This window comes from Cheilinus undulatus, linkage group 7, assembly GCF_018320785.1.
Source record: "Cheilinus undulatus linkage group 7, ASM1832078v1, whole genome shotgun sequence".
Classification (NCBI taxonomy): Eukaryota; Metazoa; Chordata; class Actinopteri; order Labriformes; family Labridae; genus Cheilinus; species Cheilinus undulatus.
The window spans coordinates 30,062,409-30,077,917 of record NC_054871.1 but is presented as its reverse complement, the minus strand read 5'-3'; the positions used below and the strand labels follow the sequence as shown (position 1 = coordinate 30,077,917).

At 39.2% G+C, this 15,509-nt stretch overlaps 1 protein-coding gene across 1 annotated transcript in view; it reads left to right on the top strand.

Moving 5' to 3' along the window:
* The window catches only part of trabd2b (TraB domain containing 2B), a 97,002-nt gene extending 81,828 nt beyond the window's left edge, over window positions 1–15,174 (top strand). Inside the window, exons 5-7 of the mRNA XM_041790673.1 lie at window positions 8,182–8,278; window positions 10,896–11,183; window positions 14,371–15,174. Coding sequence (XP_041646607.1) covers window positions 8,182–8,278; window positions 10,896–11,183; window positions 14,371–14,605 — 620 coding nt within the window. The 3' untranslated portion in view covers window positions 14,606–15,174. The remainder of the gene's footprint in view (window positions 1–8,181; window positions 8,279–10,895; window positions 11,184–14,370) is intronic.
* Window positions 15,175–15,509: the final 335 nt, after the last annotated feature.

The following is a 15,509-nucleotide window of genomic DNA, read 5'->3' as shown; positions in this document are numbered from 1 at the left end:
CATACTATAGCACAATTAAATGTATATTCAGCTGTTGCAGCCCCTTTTCTCTCACTAAAACAAGCTTGTGACAGTGTACTTTACTCATGTCCGAGCATAAGTTTACAAAAAAATGTTTGTAAGAGTCTCTCTGTGTTCGCTTCTTTGTGACTACAGCTGTAGATTTAAGTTTCATTTCTCTCCTGCTGAGGACTGTTGAACTGCGCCTACCACGCCACATTTTCTGATGTGGGTGTTCACCATAAAAGCACTCAGCAAAATAACAATTATAAACTTAAACTGTGAAGCATTTGTTTGAAATGGTGCATTCATTAATATAAAGAGGGGGTATTATACTTTTCCTGTTTTTAAAACATGAATATAAAGTCACAATGTTGGGTGTCCATACTCCTTGTATGCAAATTTTCTAACCGCAAGATAAACGTATGCGGCGTAATCTTGGAATTAGCGTGTAAATTGATGAAAATGGTTCATTGAAAATCTCTCCAAGATTCTTCCGAGACGAGATTTCAATGGAGCAAACTGATGAGGTCATCGCAATAGGCTCTCCTGACTGGTTCGTAGTTCATCTGTGCTGCCGATAAAGCGGAACAGACCGCCCCCACAAGGCCTTTTAGCCATAGCAACACAGTAATCAAACACCAAACAGATACGTCCTACTCTATCCTTCGCTGCTGCTGGTTTTCTTCCCGCTCCTTCCAAACTATCAGGATCAGACTCCGGGTCTAACACGTACGGACGTATATCAAAATTCACCATATTTTACTCAGTCGGACTGGTTCATTCAAAGTTTTCAACTACTAGCATAGCAACATTAGCCACATTGAAGGTGGCGGGCACAAAACATTGAGTCCACTACGTGGGTATCAGAGAGATGGTGTAAAGCCTTGAAAAAGGCATAATACCCCCAGTTTAACTTAGCTCTAGTAGAGGTGTTGGTGATGGTTTAGAGCAACTGTGTTTACAGCTGCCACATTTTTTAATCTGACTGACGTCAAATACCACAAGAACAGAAAGGTTATTCAAAGTTAAATAATTTTTGTACCATAAATTGTTGCAGCCTGCCATTGTGCCATTCTAATGGCACTATCCATGCCTTCATAGCCCTTGGAGGCCGTTTTAATGAGCCTGGAACTTGGGTGACTCTTCAGTGCATATAAAAATTAAATCCACACCAGTAACTCCAATATTAAATGTCCTTTTATCAATTTTTTAATCAATATTTTAATAGTTTTTGTTGCTAGCAAAGCATTTACCATAATATCGTTTTCCCACAATGTTTCGTGATGGGCTGTACAACCAATGGCAGGCTCTTCCGTCATCAAATCATGTTGTGCCAAACTGCACATTAGTGTTAATTTCGTTAACAAAAACTATGACAAAAAATGTTCATTAATGACCTTTTTCAACAAGGAAGACGGGACGAGGACGGGCTAAAAATAGATTACTGATGACAAAAACTCTGATGAAAAGTACATTACTTTTTGTTACACAGATGAGACAAGACTGAAATGTCCGTGTCGGACTGATGGACATTCAGATTCTCTGATATTTCTCCACTGTGTGTCTTACCTGCTGTCTTTTAAAACAACCAGAGGAGAGAGAGCAGGGGGAGTGGCGTGCCTGGATGTGTGACGCAGCGTGACAGAGAGAGGAGCTGATAGGTTAATTAAACCTGTAGCTCTTCTCTATATTCTGGTGGTAGTCTTTAAGAGACACTAAACTAAAATGCAGCCAGTCTACCTTTAAATCATTGAAAAACTTCATCAGCTGTTTAGTAGCATAGACTCCTAATATTAGCTTCTGTTGCTGCTGTACAGAAATCCTCCTCAGTTTTGGTCAGAGTAGTAGTGATTAAAAAAAAAACCCTCCATAATAGCTCATAATAGCTGTGATGTGTCCCTCTGTGTCACTGCAGACAGGAACTGCTTTGAATTATGGTTTACAAACAGCCCTTACAAAAAAGTGCAAGGACTTTTGAAGACACTTTGTCACAGAATTTTTTTAATTTTTTTATTTATTTATTTAATTTTTTTTTACCTTTTAGGTCCCAAAGAGATGGGAGAACAAGTTTATGCAAACAAAAAGTCCCTGTCATTAGTGTTTACTATGTGCAACACATTCAAATCTTTGAGTTTTGATTTGAGTGTTTATTTTTGTCTTTATAGTCCATATTTTTTTTAAGATTGTCCTGATCAGGTTGTCCTGAAAAGATTTCAGATCTTGACTGTGCAGTGTTGATGTTTTACAAGTGTTTTAAGATGATACGTCTAGGTGAGAAAAAATGGATAAAATAGCTTAGGGCTCATAACCACGATGTTACTAAAAAAATGAACCAGCACACATTCCCCAGCCCAATCAGCTGTTTTAAAATGAGTTTCTTGGTGCCTTTGTCCACCCATGCCCGGTACCAAACAATGTAAATACAGAAATCATCAGATGAAAAAGAGTTCAAGAAACTTTTCTGTCAGTTTGATAAATTATGCCAACTAATGGGGAACTGTGAAATCCCTCAATCCAAGTTCAAACATGGAAGTTACCAAATCTTGACAAATTGTGGTCTTTACTCCATGATGGACATCTTATTTGTGTGCGTTTGAGGCAGCACATGTGTGTACATGTGTTTGTAGCTTTTTGCAGTTTATCCATGTCTTCTTTTAGCAGCACACTGCAGACATAAGTGTTTGCATTGTGGGTCTGTTTGTTTGTGTAAACAGTAGGTTGTTTAAGAAGTGGGTGCATGTTTACAGCATCCTACAAACAAAAGAATGGGTACACTGAAAGGAATACTCAGCAGATTGGATGTTTACAGAACTTCAGATTTACGGCCTGTCCAACATGTGGTTGTCTGCTGCTTGTAAAGAAACTACAATTTCATGGATCAAACAAACATGTATATACACACTATTGTGTGTGCGCGTGTGTGTGTGTGAAGCATGACAGCAATGAGAGGAAATCAAGTCAGCACATTAAACAGTCAGCTTGACCTCACACCCTGCAGAACACTGGAGGTGTTCTTCTCTGCACCCCAGCCTGCAGAAATAAATGAAATAGTTGCTTGACATAGACATGAGGGTGCTTGAATCTGTCAGCATGCAGTCAGTGAATGAGCTGACTTTGGCCCCTGTGTCTTGTTAGAAAGGGACGAAAGAAAAGAGAAGGATGTAGGAGAGGGGAGGAATTTCTTTTTGGTAATTCAGCAGGTTCTGGTTTAGTGGGACTTTTTAAATGTGAGCATTTTGTAATTCATCAAAGATAAGTGTATTTTTTACTTGGTTTCTCGCCAGTTGTTGTGTAAGAACAAAAACAAACCAAACACTGCAGGGTTTTTACATGGGTATCCTTTTTCAACACTGTCTACTAATTCCTTGACAGATATCACAAATATAAGTCAACGCTAGAGTCAGTATGCTAATGATGATGAAGCTAAAATGCTAACAATTTAACCATTATGCATTTACAATGTTAGGGTCTCATTTAGCAGACACTTTTATCCAAAGCAACGTACATTCGAGAGCAAGAACAACAAAAGCAATGTTAGCTAGCATGATCATCATGACTTTTTCCGCTTATTATTTTAAAAACTGTCAATAAAAGTAACAAAAACGGAGGCAGAAATCCTGGCTGACTGTGAAAACCACCCTAAACAACAACACCACACAGGAAGACAGGGGAAGCATGTGTATGTTGGTTGGTGCAATAGTTGTCTGGAGGTTTTGTGCCAAAAACACAGCCTGTCAGTGGCTTCTGGCTTGAGTGATGCCTGGTGACATGCGACCACATTCCCTCTGGTTCTGAGCTGTCTTTCTGATGGGGAACTAGTGGCAAGCACACACAGATACTGTTTTCTTTCTTGCCAAATTCTTCAGGTTTGGGAACATTTCCTCATGATCTTTCCACCACTGCAGGGGATGGGATTCACTGTCAGCACTGTCTCTCAATACTGCACACTTGTATCTGTTGTGCGTTTACTTTTTTCTGTTCTCTTATGCGTTCCCTCCTCCGCTTCTGATACAAAAACATGCATGCACAGAGGAGTGGTTGGTGTGTGCTAGAAGCACCACTGTGCTCCACTCAAGATGCGCTAACTTGCTGATACCATGACCCAACCTTGAAAAGCAGAGGATGGATGAATGGATGCATAGGTGAGAGAGGGATGGATTGATGGATCACCAAAAGATGCACTGTCTTTGAACCCTTAGTCTTTTAAATGAGAAACCCTCAATCTTTTGAACATGTTCAGATCAAACCAGTTATTGTTGGATTATCTAAAATGCCTTGCAACTCCCCATACTTTAATTTGCTCTTATCCTGAGAAAGTTATCAAAGAAATGATGACATTTTTATGCCCTCACTTCTGCTTTCAAGAGAATATGTAGAAGAACCCACACATGTATACAAATCCATACACACTCCCTCACACAGACAAAAACTCACGCTCTCCTCTCTGTGTAATCCCATCTGATCTTGCCCGACAACACTTTGTTGTTAGAAGCCTCCTCTCACCCTGTAGCCTATCCCAGCGCTGCCTTTGAACTCAGCTGCCAAGAAAGTATAAAACGGCATGCCTCTTTTTTTGACTTTCAGGAATGATCAGGAACATTATAATGATAAAATTGGCAGGGGGGTGAGAAGCTGAGTGGGTGCAGAGGGCCCTGACAAAAAGCAAGCAGGAGTGAATATTGTCAACGTGTTGTTAATAAGCTTCAGAGGAGAAGTGAGTGTGTGAATTCCTGCGTGTCTCTAAATGTTGTCATGTGTAGGTTTGTGAAGATGTGTGAGCTCTTCTGTTAGGGTCTTGTGTGTGTAGCAGGGGTGATGTCAGGCTACATTACAGCTTATTGCTGGGCTGAGTGACACGCAGGATTATCGGCTGATGGCAGAAATAAAGAAAAGCTTTTATCAGTGTGGGGCTGAGGCCCACATGTTTGATGTTAGTCTGAAGGAATTGTACACATGGTGAAGGATAGTGGGAGAGGGGTGGAGTGGAGGCAGAAGGTTGAGTGCCAGCAATATGGGGTCATTACAGAGCAACAAGAGGGCCTCAGAGATGAAGAGCGAATGTACTTCTGAGAAACCCGTTATCTTACAGATCCTCTACAATCCTGTTTTCACCTAGGACTGTAATTCACACAATGTATAGTATCCCAACACCTCCGGCAGAAAGATATCATCTCTGCTGAAGGAGGAGGTCTGTTTATTTAAAGAATATCCAGGGTGGGTTTGGAGCCCCGGTTCTTTTTTTCTTCTTTTTTTTTGTAAAGGATTTCTCAAACAGAAGAGTTAATAGTGTTAAGCCACAAATTATTGCAGTTCATCATGTTGGGGTACAAATTCATTGGAAGTCCGTTCAAATTTTAGCAAGATTTTGCCTGAAGGATAACAGAAAGGCCATAGTTCTAACCATCCTACAATGTTACTTAAATTTAGGCAACCAAAGAGCCTGTAAGTAAATGAAATATTATGTTTTAATACCTGAGCTATTTATAAATGCAAACATATGCATATATGTTCCATCACATTCATACCTCAAGTTCTATTTGAATGAGAGCTGGTCCATATTGTCCTGCTGTCAATTCAATTCTGGAAAAGTCCATAATTGTTTCTTATTTATTCTTTCCCCTTATCAGAGCAAAGACTGGCTGTGTCTCATATAGTTGTAGCTATAACTCCCTCTCTGTGACCTGCCCCCCTGACAACCTTTGAACTCTCACACAGTTGAGGAGACAGTGGTGATGCCAGAATATGATGAGCGGCCAGGATCACACTTGTGTGGTCAGGCTGTTGGCCAAGATGGGACAAATGTCTTGTTGTGAAGTCTGACATAGTGCTGTTGTGAAAGACCAAAAAAACTGTGTAGTGTGAGCTGGCCTTTAGTTTCTCACTACTTTGTGGCTGCAGTTTTAAGTTTCACTCCTCTTTTGCTGAGGTGTGTAAAGCTTCTACTGAACACACCACATTTCCTGATGCGGCTGTTCACAATAAAGCGCTCGAGGGAAACAACAACTTCAGACTATTATTCTGAAGGATTTGTTGGAAGAATCGAATTTTTCATTGATTTAACGTTCAGCATGCCTATTTGAATGATCGTAGACTTAAAACAAGGGAGCAATCAGCTAAGCAACACCTTTAAACAGTTGTTTAGGCCATTGTAATAGGAGTCGCTGCAGCTCATATTAAAGCCACAGACAGGCCGACGGAGATGCTCTCCAATGTCAGAACACTTGTTCATTTTACTGTTATAACATAGATCAAACTTGGAGAGGAAAGACACCTTTTACCGTGCTTCACATTAATCACACGGATACAAACATGTGATAATTTGGTTGTTATCTGACGGCTCTTTAGTGTCGGAGCAAACATGCTGATGCTTGGACTCAGACTGTGCTGTCATATGAAATCTATTCCATGACAGAAATTTTACAAATGCCTGCATTGATACCGGTTGACCACCCACCAATGGTTGAGATTAAAATACCTCCACACAAGGGACATGTTGAGTTAGCCAACTGCTAAAACTTCAAGCTAACAACTAATCAGCTGTGCTCCCGGCTCACTCGTGCATCCTACTGTGAAGTGCATTCACAGCCCAGTAAAAACGTCATACTACTAATGGGTGACATGGATTTGCGCTGTCACACTGATGTCCAATAAAATATTAAAGAAATATGGGACCCCATACCCATATTGGATCGGATCTGTCCCATCTGTAGTTGAATGAAAGACAATGGCAGTTATTAAATGTGGCTGTATTTGCATACATTTTCAAAAATTGTTGTCAAAATTAACCTAAGATTGATAAAATCGCTAAAAATTAAATTACTCCATTTTTTAATCAAGTGCATTTTACCACTTTAAAAGTACAACATCCTCTAAGCATTAGTAAGTACTGTACAATTCATCATAAAACATTATTAGATGGTATTAAATCTTTATAATGTTAGCTATAAATGCTTTATTAATGCTTTAATAATGCATGGTCAAAGCATTAGTAAAGCATTAGTAACCCCAACCCTATCCTATCACTGATGCTTTACTAATGCATCACTAAAGGCTTTATGTTTCTGTTTATATAAATGATGTATCAATTAATAAACAATGCTTTATAGATGAGCAGTTAAATATTTTGTACTACCTTTTCAATGCTTAATATTGTGTAGTTGTTTTCAAGTGTTTAACTTTTATTTATTCACATGAACTGTCATCACCTCCACTTCTGTTACTTTCACCCTTCATAGCACAATACCTAAAACTCAGTCTTTAACGACTAAACTGCCCCTCCCTCCAGAAAAGGAATTTCCCCTCAGCACTCCTTGCATTACCATTGGGAACCCTGTGGTGTCCTCAGCTCAGGTTACAGTAAACTTGGGTGGAAAAATGGATGACCAGCTGTCCTTGGCAGTGAACTCGCTCTGCCAATTCTTCTCTACAGCATCACAGTACCGGTCTATTATTGACACAGACAGTAGGACATGTTCCACTCTGGCTCACTCCGAGTTTAACTCTGGCTGGTCATCAACTTTTCTCAAACTACACCCCATCTCCACCCAGGCCAATTGTACAGTTGGCAAGGTCATAAATGGCAAATTAAGATTTTGGCTTGATCGTGGTGTCACATTAAAAGTCAGAGGACAGGAAAAATCATCAGGATGTGCTGGTGGGAAACTATGCATAATTTACTAAATCAACTCCCATCCAGCCATAAGATGTTAAAATAATGCTCTTTCTTCTGGTTTGAACTAGGGATGCAATATCTTGAATTTTTGCTGATATCCAATATACTGATGTTTACAAATTAATTTTAGCAGATGCTGATATTGATACAAAGCCCATAAAACACACAATTAAAAGTTTGAAGATGAAAAAATTCACAAATTTCATTCCTTTAAACACAATTTAAAGTGTAAGGAATGATGATGAATACATCAGGTGATGTAGGTCTGTTTGTTCAGCCTAAAACTTCACTGACAAATTTGTTTCATATCACTAATATTTACTGCTGATTTTTATAGCCAAAATGTTGGATGTAAATATCAGTAGAAATGTCCATCTGTTGAAACAATAATTTACTTTATAAGCTAATATCTGCCTACACTGATATCATCCCGATAACATCGTGCCTGCCTAGTTTGAACTGTTTTGCTTTGCATCTGTCATGACTTCTAATGTTTTGTCTTTTAGGCCATTTCCTTGGGAACCACAGTGTGTTGGACATCCTTAGGCAGGAGGGCTATGAGATCGTCCACATGCCCTCTGATTACCAGGAGCCAATCACAGAGTGAGTATGTAGTACAGACAACCAGCAGAAATTTGGATGTAGACATGGTCCACAGGTGATTTATAAAATGCACCGATCTGGCCATTATCAGTGTACGACTAAGTGGGTATTTATAAATGTGGCAGCTGAAAACAATCGTAACCCTCAGAGTTTATGATATGGATATACATAACACAGCAATGTCACCATGGTCCCTTAATCATGGTTTTAGTCTGCAGGTCAGAGAAGTGACAGAAAATTAAATATGTGTTTATTTTTTAGCCTGAAATGTGGCATTGAAGGGAATCAGAAACACCATGTGTTGAAAGACATCACTGCTGTGGTTAAAAGTAGCAGCACATTCAAAGGAGGAGGCAAGCCTAAAATGTCCTAGACTGAGAAAATAGTGGTTGTGAAACCTCAGGTATTATTATTATAAATACAGGCTATTTATAAGTGGATATACCTGTTCCCTGCAGGGATAAACCATGTTTTTTTCTGCTTAAATCTCCTACAATATTGTGATAATTCTGTGTACAGCAAAACTTAAATAATTCCTGAATTATCTCTGGTGGACACCTGTTTGATAAATGAGGGCCACTGTGATTTAAGTCCCTTGGTAAAAAAAGTAACAGATCATTTCTATGCAACTAAATTGGGAATTCTTAAGGATTCTAGTTTTGTGCAGGTTATCAGTCAGTGGTTAAACTTGAAAACATGAAATCCTGTTAGCCTGACAGGATGAGGAAAAGAGGGTCAATGTACTAAATGTGTGATTTGCATTAGAGGTTGAAACATAATGTAAAGGATTTGTCTTTGAAATAGAGCATTTGTGAAATATTATACTGTATATTGGCAAATGTGAGGATACATGCTAGCATAATACATCAACAGAGACAGAGAAAGAAGAAAAGAAAGAAACAACCTAGCCAGTTAAAATCAATCTTGTTTTCTCTATAGTCAAGCTAACCTCATTAGATTTATTGAAGTGCAGTGGAGATTCAGTCCAGATTGTGTTCTGCAACAAATAAAGCTTAGCAGGAATCCTTTGATACTTCATCAACTCCCTCACCTTCCTCCCACTCTCTCCTATTAGCCAAAGGCGATCAGCCAGCGTTGGTTCTGTCTCTTCTCAGCCGCCATCCGTACCACAGTCAACACAAACACAAGGTGTACACAGGGTTAGTAAAGTCAGAGCAAAGAGAAGGATTCACATACACTTTAAATCATGCATAGACTTGGCATTCTCATGATTTTTTTTTTCACTAAATCTTCCTACAATCCCTCTGAATTCCTCAGTGTGTCTACACCCTGGCAGAGAGAAGCTCCCCTATCACCTGGGGGGTTGATCCATCAGCCTATAAAACGATAACTAAAGCCACCTGAATCCAAGTTGAAATGGAAAAAAGGAGGCAAAACAAGGGGCATTTCTATAAACTAAAAAAAATTCCATCCATCAATTCAGTTGAGGTTTTTACAAGCCTTATATAAAGCTGTAAACACAGCTACACCCATCTATTTGCACTCTGTTTGCAGAGCTTAGAGTTTCATCAAATGGTTCTGGTTTAAAAGCTGACAAATAGACTGACTTCCTGTGGTCACATGCACCCACACACAACACTGACATGTGTACATGCATGTGGACACGTTTAGCTCCCTGGCACGAGGTGATGCCAAGAGATGGCCAAATGAGAGGTGTTTCTGAGAGCTGTTTGCCTCAGAGCACGGCTGATTGGCCAGAGGTCTTTGTGAGTGATTAAATGACTGACAGACAGAGCAGACTGAAGTGGGGTTTGGCTCCACAGTAGCTGGACCACAGACCCCGCAGCTATCAGCACCCTGACCAGGATGGTTTTCAGGGCTGTTAAAGTAGAAGTGCAGACCATTGAATTTATAATGGCCAAGGAAAAAGAAGAAATCATGTGTTAGCAGTGGAAATCATTAAGATCCACACTACTATTTTTCCTTTCGTGTGTATTAAATTATCTCAAAGATAGACACAAACATAGAAAATTCTGTTTTATTGCCTTAATGCTATTTTTGTGGAACAGACCATAGTAGGTTTGGATGTTCCACCTTAAAACAAATGTCACATGTGAACCATACTGACAAGAAAGAACAAGAGAGGAGAAAGTATGAGTAATGGGTGGAAGAAAAAGGAGCTCAGCAAATGCTTTCTAAGAGAGGCCGGTGATTCTGGGTGGTCTGCTTTGGGCAGATGTCAGAAAAGTTGACAAAAAAGTATAGCCACAAGAGGTACAACTTCCTCTAGTGTTGCCTGCTGGGTATTCCTGCTGCTCATATAGTGTTTACAGGCTGAGGCGTCCTATGTGGTGTTCATGGCCTTGATTAAAGTTGAAAGATTTAAGTGGAAAGCAATAGAGTGGTCAAAACCACAGACAATAGCATTTACTGGCAGCCAGTTTGATATCTTAGCAAAAGTGAAATGGCTTCATAGTTTCACATGTGATCAGCTCAGAGACACAAGAAATGTTTGTTTTCCATTCAAAAGTCAAAAGTTTAAGTAAATACATCCAAATACATTTGAGACTTTTTATGGAAAAAGGAACAAAGGTGGCATTTATGGGAGTGAATAATGAACTGACTGGACTCCACTCTTTTATCTTTTCTGTCCCAGGACCAAACCAACTGAAGAACCTAGAGGGGAGTCAAATGAGGGGACCACAGACACAATTTCAACATCTACCACCAGCTGGCTGACCACTCCACCAGAGACAGAGATTGAGCTGGAGGAACCAGATGACATGCCCGGCCTCGGCGATGAGGAGTTGCCTCACATGCTGCGCCCTGACAGCCTGAGCCAGCTGGAGGAATTTGGCCGACACAAACGTCCCCGTAAAGCCCATCGGGGCGGCCATGGCAGACCCCGCCTCTTCAGTGACCTGTGGGTTCGGATTGGGGACAGGTGAGATATGCAAGAAGACTGTTTTACTTCTGCTCTTTGAAGCAGGGGTGTCAAACTCAATCACAGCAGGGGCCGGATTCTAGATTTAGGACTAACCTGAGGGCCTGACAAGGTCACCTCTTTAACCCTAAACTGTCAACCTTGTTTCACCAGTAAGATATATATATATATAAACATAGCACTGATGATAAACAATTTTGACATTTAAAAAGTTAAAAAGATAAGTATAATGGCTCAGAATCTGAGAAAAGTAAATTATTAGTTCATAAAGGTCAAAACATGAAATTCAAATTGAAAAAAAAAGTTTTTTAATTGCAAATATGTTAGAAAGAAGTCAAAATTATGAGTTAAAAAAGGTCAAAATATAAAATAAAATGTGTAATCATGAAATTAAAAATCAAAATATGATTAAAAATTTTAAATTGTGAGTGTAAAAGGTCAAACTATGGGATTATGAAGACAAAGTTTGGAGTTGAAAATAAGAGGTAAAATACAAGATAATTGGTTATAAAAAGGTCAAAATATCACTTGAAAATTAGAATTATGAATCTTAAAGCTCAAAATAATAGAAGAGAAATCAAAATTATGAGTTTAAATGCTCAAAGTATGAAAATAAAAGTCAAAATCCTAAGTTTGGGTCCTAATTGTATGATGCTAAATTGAAAATGTGAAATTAAAACACAAATTAATTTCTTTTCCCATATTCCTGACTTCTTATCTAAATATTTTTACTCCTTATTTTTTCCGATTTTATGACTTATTAAGGATATCTTAACTCATCAAGGATAAGTTCACATTTTTATACTTGATGAAATCCACAGACCTCATACTGATGTGCCTTCACACCTGGATTGTTTGGAGAAGTTGTGCCAAAACAATGGGGCTTTTCCTCTTTGGCCTGGTTCGTCGGGATAAATGTGCTGAAATCACTCGGGAGATGTGATATCGGCTTGCTTTCAGATGAACCCTGGACCGAAACTCAGCAACTGGTAGTCTTTAGACTCCGGTAACTAGTACTGTAAGCAGCAGACGTACAGCTATCAACAATTCTGTCCGATGATAAAACAATAGAAGTAATCATAATCATTTCCAGTCTAATGGGATCTTGTGGGAGGTTGGAAAATAAATCTTCTCCCAAGCCGTAGTTCTCTTGCAAATATAAGATTGTCCTCCAGGTTTTTCCTATATTTTCCTGTATTAAATTTGCCCTCTACCTTTACAATCCTTCCAGGGCCAGCTGCTGAGAAGCATCCCAACAGCATGATGCTGCCACCACCAGTTTCACACTGGGGATGGTGTGTTTGTGGTGATGTGCAGTATTTGGTGTCAGCCAAACATTCTTTTAACTAAAGTGCCTGTAGTTACAAGAATCTGGGTTACTGTGACATCACAGGAAATCATATATGATGCCATGAGGTGGTGTATTCCTCAAGGTAATTGTGCTCTATTATTTTCAAATCTTGTCATGTATTCTTGCAAAGGTAAAAAAAGATCAGCATTTGGTTGCAGGGTGAGCTCAGTTGCTAGAACAGGCGCCCTGTGTGCAGAGGTCACAGTTCCTGGTTCACTGGTTGCTAGTTTGACTCCAAAACATGGTCATTCATATGATTAAGCAGGCCACAGGTTTCAAGCAAGCAGGGGAAAAAAAGGATCTCTCTGCTGCTGAAAAGTGTCAAGTAGTGCAATAACTTGGTCAAGGCATAGAAAACATTATATATTTCACAAAAACTTAAGTGTGATCATCGTACTGTGAAGAAATTTGTGGCTGATTCAGAGCACAGATAGGTTTGTGTGGATAAAGGTGTATTTAAGCTTCTGGTGCCTCTGGAGTCCCATGAACCCCAAGGTGTAGGATCTTTCAGAGGCTTGCGGTCGTGTATAAACCTACTATTCAGCCACCCCTAACCAATTCCCACAGGCAGAAATGGTTGCATTGGGCCCAGAAATAAATGAAGACTAATTTTCAAACAGTTTTGTTTACTGATGAGTGCCATGCGACCCTGGATGGTCCAGATGGAGGAGTAGTGGATGGTTGGTGGATGGCCACCATGTCCCAACAAGGCTGCAACATCAGCAATGAGGTGGCAGAGCCATGTTTTGGGCGAGGAGAGAGCTGGTAGACTCCTTTAGCGTTCCTGAAGGTGTGAAAATGATCTCAGCAAAGTATATAGAGTTTCTGATTTTCTTACTTTCTTCAATGGTACAAAAAGAAGAATCAGCCTTCTGTAACAAAATTATCTTCATGGGTGACAATGCACCATCTGACTGACTGAAAAATTCCTTTATCCCGACAGCCATTAGCCTTTAAATAGTTTGTGGTAAAAGTAGTCTATTACTTATTTATTTGAATTCCATTACTATAGTTTCCTATGTGTCTGAATGTTTCTTATGTGTCCGAACTTTTATTTTATTCCTATGGTGTGAGGAATGGTTTGTATGGTAATGTTAGCTGTGAAGCAAATTGCCCCTTGAGGATAATAAAGATATCCTTGATCCTTGACCATCTCATGCCACACAGAACACCTCTGTGTCATTGGCTGCTATGAGCATTAAAGGAGAGAAACTGATGGTGAGGCCCCCATCCTCCCCTGACCTCAACGCTATTGAGAACCTTTGCAGCATCCTCAAGCTAAAGATCTATGAGGGTAAGAGGCAGTTCACATCAAAATAGCAACTCTGGGAGGATATTCTGACATCTTGAAAGAAATTTAAGCAAAAACTCTCCAAAAAATAACAGGTTCAATGGATGCAAGTGATTTGGAACAGGGTATTTTGAGTGGGTTTTGTTTGTTTGTTTGTTTGTTTGTTTGTTTATTTTTTGAAAAAAAAAAAAAAAAAAAAAAAGTTATCTTTGGGAGGTCTGTTCAAGATAATTTGAATTATTTTCTAACAGTTGATGACTTGAAAATTATACTGACTGTCTTTTGCATCGAGTATTCAGGGAAATCTGAGAAAAATATCATTTGCATCATAATTTGGACTAGGGTATAAAGTTACAAAAAATATCTAGTACAATTCTCAATCACAACACTCCATCATGCATCATTATAGAATGATATAAAGACCTGACTAAAATATTACTGGGGGATTTCAATACAAGATAAGATTTAAGACCACAAAATCAAATATTCTCATTTGGTAAGCTGTTGTAAGCTAAACCCTGCTCTCTTGTGTCTGTTTTCTCCAGCACTACTCCACCACCTAATGTGAGGATAATCAACGGCTATGTGACAGTGGAGCCTCCACTCACACATTGGGAGCAGCGTAGACAGATGGAGATCTTTGCTGCTGAGCGTCATCTCAGTCCAGCATCCTCCACTGCTCCATACCCCAGCTCTGCCCAGCCAGTGTCAGTCCACAGCACACTCACACTGTCCTGTATTTTAGCCTGGCTTCTGTCACACATGCTGTTCACCTCCTGACCAGAAGACAGCATTTTCTAATGGACAAAAACTCAAGACACTTCTGCCTCAGAGCAGTGGAATGTACCTGATAAACAACGAATGACCATCAGCACATGCAGAAATAAGACGGAGGAATGTTGTAGTCTGGAAATCACGTCCTCGAGTAGGACGGCCCTGGTGTTGGCCGTCCCCTACAAGAGGTGATGAGCTCTAGTCCATCAAAGTCTTTATGAACTTCTGAAAATGTGTGGAATAAGCTCACAGCCAGGAAACAAGCAACAAGTAGACTTTGACTGATGGCTTTGAAAGAGAGTCATCAAACCTCATGAAAGTATTATGGTTGAATAACAAACACAATGAAGACCTTTAACGCTGAAGAGTTTGTGTGGTGGAATTATCTACCAACTAAAATCTGAAATACAGTAGTGAAATTAAGATCAACATTAATGATGAGAATAGAAGATACTAATAATGACTGATGAATGAGCTGAATTCACAGTCAGCAGTACTGTGTAGGAGGTGGAGCTCTATGTTGCCACTATTGTAAATTGTGCATTTTGTTCATAAAGAAATATTGTATATTTATTATTGCTGGAAGAAAAGAGTATATTTTCTTGCTTTTTGAAGATAAATGAAATAATAAACATGAAAAAATGTTAAGGATGTGTGTATTCTTTTAATGTGTACTCAAGATATTGAGAGAAATTATGATACAGAAAAGTTGTCCTGGATGGAGTAAGTGGTATCAGTTAATATGTTATTAACCTTTGTTTAAATTTGTAATTTAGTTAAAAATGGTCCAAAGTCCACAAAAAACACATGATATCTTTACATTCATCATGAGCTGGAAGATGGTGTTGACACATCATGACTGTGACACAAGAAATATCAACATTTAGATTTAAAATACTCACATGTCATT